This window comes from Trichechus manatus, unplaced genomic scaffold, assembly GCF_000243295.1.
Source record: "Trichechus manatus latirostris isolate Lorelei unplaced genomic scaffold, TriManLat1.0 scaffold00420, whole genome shotgun sequence".
NCBI lineage: Eukaryota > Metazoa > Chordata > Mammalia > Sirenia > Trichechidae > Trichechus > Trichechus manatus.
This window is the reverse complement of record NW_004444356.1, coordinates 258,237-264,668: the sequence shown is the minus strand read 5'-3', so window position 1 is coordinate 264,668 and position 6,432 is coordinate 258,237. Positions and strand designations below refer to the sequence as shown.

Below are 6,432 nucleotides of genomic sequence, written 5' to 3'. Positions count from 1 at the left end.
ACAGGCACACACACAGGCACACACAGGCACGCACACACACAGGCACACACAGGCACGCACACACACAGGCACACACAGGCACGCACACACACAGGCACACACACGCACAGACACACAGACACAGTTTCCTCAACACCGAGGCCTCAGGCGGAGGCGCCCACCAGGGACCTGGTCACTCTAGGGAGGGGCAAGCTGCCCCCCACTGCCGGCCTCTGCAGCCCACGGAGGAAACGGACACCGTCAGGCCCATTACAAGCCTGTGGGTCTGGCCCCAATGCATCTGGATCACATCTGGCCTCACACCTGGCTCATCCCTGGCTCACCCCTGGCCTCACACTGGCCCTTGTCTGAGGCCTGGGGTGGGGCTTGTGGGGGCACTTACGTGGGGTACCCAAACTTGACAGCCAGGTCACCATCGGCCAAGGGGGTCACTGAGACCACGGGCATCTTTATGCTGTCCTTGGACTCCAGGAAGCCTTGGTCATCTGAGGCCACCCCAACCACGTACCAGATGCCCTGGAACTGCAGGACGCGGGCAAGGGAGAGCTGGGTGGCAGCCCCTGCCCCTGGCGCTGGGTCCCCATTCCACCCTGACCTGGCTCCAGGCCAAGAACCACCGGCCTCTGTGGCCCTGTCACCCCCAACCCAGAGCTGGGAGGGGCAGATGCAACTTGTCTCAACTAGAGGCCCTGGGGAGTGGCAGTGGGCACAGCCCAGTGGCCAAGGCCCCGCCACCCTCCCTGCCCCGAGTTCCACAGGGCAGGGAGGTGGGGCTCTTTCCCTGCACCCCAGCCCTGAGCAGGCCTCCAGGTGCAGCGACAGGGGAAACAGCTGGAGAGGTGGTGGGGGAGGAGGAGCAGACGGCCCGGGAGCACCTGGCTGGCATCGAAGTTGGTCTGGACAGGGTCCGGGGCGTGGCCCAGGGTTGCCCAGAGCAGGCTGAGGAGGGTTGTGGTCAGCACAGCCTGCAGCATGGCGGAGCACGGTGGTGTGGTGATAGCACCAGCAGACGGGCAGGAGAGCAGACGAGCAGGAGGGCTAGGGTGGTTGCCCTGCATGCGGCCTTTATGCCCTGAAGGTGCCCTGGGGCACTGGCTGGCTGCCCTGGGATGGAGCCCACTCAGATAAGCCCCCGATCGGGTTGCGCCCTGCAGCACCCTGGCACTGCTGCCATCTACTCAAACCCGCCCACTCCCCAGATTTCCTCCTGGGAGCGGGCTGCATGGTTCTGCCAGCCTCTGGGCCAGGGCCTACCTGACAGCCCCCTGACCCTGCCCTGGGCAGTCCCCCCCTCCAGGATGTGGGCCCCCAGCCTCTCCAGGAAGTTGGTCCCCAGCCCTCCAAGGAGCAAGGGCCCCACCACCCAGACCCCTTTCTCCAGGAAGCTCGCCCAGCTCACCCTCACCTCTGGCCTCACCTTGGTGGCTCCAGCCAAGGTCTGCCCCGGTAGGGCCCAGTGGGCCGACTTCAGTGGCTCTTGTACATTGTAGGCCAGGAGGGCCCAGGACAGGGGCTTGAGGACAGCCTCTGTGGCCAGGAAGCTGGGGGTGGTAGGAGGCCGAGAGAAGGGTGGGGCAGGGAGGGTGACTGCCCAGGGGCACCGTGGCCGAGTCCGTGCCTGGACCCTGGTGAGTGGGCAGAGCTGTGTGTTCTTGAGGTCCAAGGGGGCTGGGGGCATGCAGGGGGGCGGGGGGCATACAGGTGGCAGAGGGGTGTGGGGGTGGCCTGTCCCAGCCCGCACTGTCAGTCTGTCCCACTCTTGTGGGGCACGGACTCTCCAGCCATGTCCTTTATCCCCTGATCTCCACCCAATCTCAGTATGTTAACCCCAGCCTTGGAAAACCCATGGACCCAAAGCTCTCCTGGGCTCTTAACCTCTCTTGGCCAGAGAGGAGACGGGACAGGTGGGGCACCTGCCTAAGGATCAGAGCTCCGAGTGCCGGGCTGGGGTGGGACTGACCGCCACCAGGGTCAGGGGCTGCCCCAAGCACAAATGGCCTAGCTGTAGCTGGCAGCTTAGGAGGTGAGGCTGGAGGGTGGGAGGGTGGGGAGGGTGCGGCGGGGGGGGGACAGCGAGGGGCCCTTCCTTCTTAGTTATCCTGACTGCTGCCTCCGGCAGACACCCTCCTCACCATGAGGAAACACTAGAGGTCTGCCCACCCCCTCGGTGGTGACATCTGGTACAAAGCCAGCCTCCCTCCCTCGGGCTGAGAGCTTAGAGGAGGGGACAGAGGTCCAGGGAGCTGGTGGGGCCCAGGGGCCAAGGCTGCAAGGACAGACAGACGCCAGGCTGGCTGTTTGCTTCAGCATTTATTTCTCAGAGCCAGAATAAAGAACCCAGGAAGCGGCTGTGGGGAGCAGGGCTCTCAGGGGGGTCTTGGAATGGAGCAAGCAGGAAGGAGAGTCTTGAGGGCCGGGGTGACCTGGTCGGAAGAGCAGGACCAGTCTGATGGGGCAGGCAATACTCCGCCCCCTCCCTGCCCCACCGGATGGTGGTCCCCAGCTCCACTTCTGGCTTGGGGCACCCTCGGGCTCCAGGCTCTGCAGGGGAGAGCGTCCCTCCCGATCTGGCCTCCCCTCTCCATCCTCCTCCCCTCCATCTTCCCCACCCCCACCCGGTTCCTGGCAGCTGGACCTCCCACCCAGCCTCCAGCTCCTCCTCCACCAGGAGCCAGAGCAGAAGGTCCTTGTCTGACTGCACCCTTGCCCTCGCCCCCCAACACCCTCCCCCGCCAGGAGCCCCTGGAACTCGGGCTTTATTCCCATGTGGTTCAGGGACAGATTCTCTGACCCCAGGCTGGGTGCTTGTTCTGCACCGGGGGCCCCAGGGGAGCTTTGGGACACCTGGTTCAAGCTCCTTGGGGAGGGGGTAAAACGGAGTGGTTACCCGCGTGCGCGCGTGTGTGTATGTGTGTGCGCGCGTGTGTGTGCGCATGTGTGTGCATGCGTGTGTGTGTGTGTGTGTGTGTGTGTGTGTGTCCCTGGGTGAATGAGTGAACGAAGGACTATGGCTGGGATGAAGCCAGCCCACAGCCAGACCTCACTCACCTATTTGGGCTCCTCCATGCACTTATCTGCCGAGAAAGAAGACAGGTGGCTGAGGTCAGTGCCCCAAGCCTGGGCCAGAATCCCCCATCTGGGCCTGGGCCCCTCCCTAACCTGAGAAGCCCCTCCTCCCAGCTGCCCAGAACTGGTCCTGGCTGAGACCCCAAACTGAATGACCTCCATCACATCCCAATGCGGGTGCCCTCCCACCCCTCCCCCAGCCCCTGCTCCTCAAAATGAAGTGGGGTGACCTTTCTCCACCTCGCCAAGACTGGGCCCACTGACCCAGGGAGGCCAGGCCTGAGCACAGTGCAGGGGTGCCTTGTGTCCCATCAGCACCCTCCAGGACTGACATGGCCTGAGGTCACAACGGAGCACAAGGAGGAGGTCACATTGCTGGCTTTTCCCATCTTAGGGCCTGCCTGCCCCCAGGCTGCGGGCTCCCCGTACCCCAGGGCTGCAGACCACGGGGTGAGGGACACTGATCTCCTCCCATTGCCTCGGGCAGGTCAGCCTTCCGGAGGGCCAGCTGAACCCCGCCCCTCCCCCTCTGCACCTCCATCAGGAGACGGTCTGTCTGCTGGCTTCTAATCTGAACTTAATCCCCCCGCCATGGGATTAGGGGCCCCTCACCAGTTTGGGGCAGGAAGACAATGGTGTCCTCTGTGAAGCCCTGGGCCTTGGCAAAGGCAGCAAATTTCTCCTTAAACTCAGCCCTCGGGCTCTGGGTTCGGCCTAGAGCAGGGGAGGAGCAGGAGCCGACCTCAGGGGGTGGGAGTGCTCTACTCCTGCGCCCCTGCCTTGGGAGCCCCCCTCGGTCCTCTGCCACCCCTGGGCAGGCCCGCTGGGGTCCCGGGGGCACGTACTGTAGAGGGTGGCCATGCGGAAGGCGTGCCCAGGCCCCTTGGAGCCCTGGGTGCACAGGAGAGCATACTGGTCGTAGTCCGTCTCCACCACTGAGACTTCGTGCATACCGCCCCAGTCTGCAACCGCGAGGCGGCCCTGGTTGGGGACCTTGTCCCTCCAAAACCCCAGCCGGCCCTGTGCCGCCTCAACTTTGGGGAAGGGGTGGGCTGGGAGTGGGAGGGATCCCGGGATGCCTGCCCCCAGTCTCCCTCCCCATTGGGCCAGGAACCTAGCACAGCGCTTCCTGCGTGCACTGACCCCTCCCCCACTAGAACGCTGGCATCCATTGTCCCCAAGCCAAGGGCCCTGGGCTGCAGGAAACGTGCAAGCTCAGAAAAGTGAGGGGTTTCTGGCGCAGCCATAAAACTTTTGCCAGGACCAAGGAAGGGGAAAGGTTTCCCAGCTGGGAGGCCATCCTGCTGGGTGTTGATGGGGTGAGAAGGCCCCAGGTAGGTGTAGGGGGAACTGTGTGGAGAGGTGTGTGTGGGGGCCGGTTTGGGGGCTGCATTCCTGTGCCCAGCAGAGGGACAGAGGGGGGTATTCCATCACAGGACAAGATGGGGACTGGCATGAGGTGGGCTCTAAAGAAGATCCAAGCCAGGTGGAGAAAGGGCCGCTCTGTTCCCGCCCACCCGAAGGGGGCTGACCCGCCCACCTGAGGGGGAACCCAACCCCATCCACCTGAGTGTAGGAAGATCCCGCCCACCTGAGTGTGAGCGCAGACCCCGCCCACCTGAGTGTGGGAGCAGACCCCGCCTACCTGAGTGTGACAGACCCCGCCCACCTGAGGGGGGCTGACCCCGCCCAGCCTCTTCCTCGCTGATATCCGGGAGCAGCCATCACCTCGCACCCCCGTACCACCCGGGAGGGGGGCTCTCCCAAAGTCGCCCCGCCAGCAAGTGCCACTCTCAGACAGGACCCTTGGTTGGGGGGGATGGCCGTTGAGGGTCCCACTCACGGGGGTTCTGGTAGCTGTAGCGGCCTGGAGGCCCGGCCGGCTGAAGCACCATGGTCCTGGTCTCACACTGGTTGTTCCTGTGGGTAGGTCACCCTCGGGGTCAGGGGTCAGGCCCGGTGTGGAGAAGGGTCCTCTGGGTCCAGAAGCCCTCCCCCACCGTCCCACCTGACGAAGGTGGAGGTGAGGTTGAGGCCGCCGTCGGCGGTGGGGGCCAACATGGATTTGCACATGGACAGCAACGCTTTCTTCTCCCGGAACCAGGTCGAGTTTGAGGCGAGGCCCGCGCTGAACCAGCGCCCCAAGAACTGCGGCGAACGGCTCTCACTAGGTCGTCCGAGACCCACCTGGGCCAGCGGGGTGGGCACCCACTCCCAACAAGTGTCCCCCTCCCAGTTCCTGGCCCCGCCCCAGGCCCGCCCCGCCCCATACCCTGCCCCCAATGCAAGCCACGGCCGCAGAGGATGGCCACGGCCCCCCGAGGTGGGCTGCGCCCCCAGCCCACATCCCTGAGGCCAGCCACGCCTCCCCGCCTCCCTCCGCCCACAGCCCTCGGGGGAGCCATGCCCCGGCTCATCGATGAAGAAGGCGGCAGGGGGCGCCTGGCCCATTCCTGGAGAGGCTCAGGGCGGGTCTTTGGCTCCCCACCGCTGGGGGCAGGTGGCGAGATGCGCGTGACCCGGCGCGCAGCCAGGCGCTTAAGCGGGAAGACCCGCCCATCTGTGCGTCTCCGCGAAGCTCCTGGCGTGCGCACGCGTCTGCCGGCTGTTTCTGCGGGGTACCCAGCGCATCTGCGTGCGTCTGGGAACCTGCGTGTTTCTCTGAGGGTCTGTCACTCTCCCCGTGTGCCTGCGTCCTGAGCCCACCCCCGGGTGCGGGAGCGCCGTGTGGTTGTCTCTGGGCGTCGTGTGCTCATAGAAATGAAGTGTTTGGATGGTGTCTGCACGTGCACAGGTGTGACCCACGTGCCTGCACACCTGTGTGCTCACATGCAGACAGGTGTTTCCCTGCCCATCAGGGGACGTGGGGCTCTGCTCTCTTGGTTGGTGAAGTGTGGTGGCCCTGGGGAGGGACTCTCACAGTCACCCTGGGGTAGGTGCCCTGTCCTGCGCCCCCTCTAGCCCCACTCAGTGCCCCTTTGCCGGGAGACAGTCAGCCGAGCGAGTGCCCTTCCCCTGCGGGGACTGGACAGTGCAGCCCTCACCTTGTCCTGTTGGAAGTTGGGCTGCACGGAGACCTGGGCCTGGGCTGGGGTCTGCAGGGCCCCCAAGGCCCCCAGCAGGACCAGCCCCATCCACAGTGGGCATTGCGCGGCCATTCTCCTGGAGCCTAAGCAGGTGCTGGGGCCGGGAGCCAGCAGTGTGGGCAGAGCGGGAGCCAGCGGGAGGAGTGGACGGAGGGCACTGGAGAGACCCCTATTTATGGGCCTGGCTTGGCCTCCTCCCAGGGCCCAAGGACAGCCCAGTGGAGGCTCGTGATGCTGGAGGGAGAGGGCTGGGCAGCCTGGACCCAGCTGCAGCCTCATC

The 6,432-nt window shown here is 65.3% G+C and overlaps 1 protein-coding gene across 2 annotated transcripts; it reads right to left on the bottom strand.

Annotated features, from left to right (window-relative positions):
- Positions 1-3,048: 3,048 nt before the first annotated feature.
- On the bottom strand, positions 3,049-6,224 carry PTGDS (prostaglandin D2 synthase). 2 transcript variants are annotated; one of them, XM_004391069.1, is made up of 6 exons: positions 6,111-6,224; positions 5,075-5,214; positions 4,910-4,986; positions 3,912-4,028; positions 3,679-3,780; positions 3,049-3,074 (listed from the first exon to the last, which is right to left on the bottom strand). In XM_004391069.1, exons 1-6 carry the CDS (start codon positions 6,222-6,224, stop codon positions 3,049-3,051), a joined length of 576 nt encoding a protein of 191 aa, XP_004391126.1. The 2 variants fall into 2 exon arrangements, with proteins under 2 accessions (XP_004391126.1, XP_023581575.1); XM_023725807.1 differs by lacking the exon at positions 3,049-3,074 and having other exon boundaries at positions 3,644-3,780.
- Positions 6,225-6,432: the final 208 nt, after the last annotated feature.

Coding starts and splice junctions, on each gene's coding strand:
- PTGDS (XM_023725807.1), bottom strand. CDS start 6,224: ATGGCCGCGCAATGCCCACTGTGGATGGGGCTGGTCCTGCTGGGGGCC. Junction 5,215..6,110: donor CCAACTTCCAACAGGACAAG/GTGAGGGCTGCA, acceptor CGTTCGCCGCAG/TTCTTGGGGCGCTGGTTCAG. Junction 3,781..3,911: donor CCGCATGGCCACCCTCTACA/GTACGTGCCCCC, acceptor CCCCTGCTCTAG/GCCGAACCCAGAGCCCGAGG.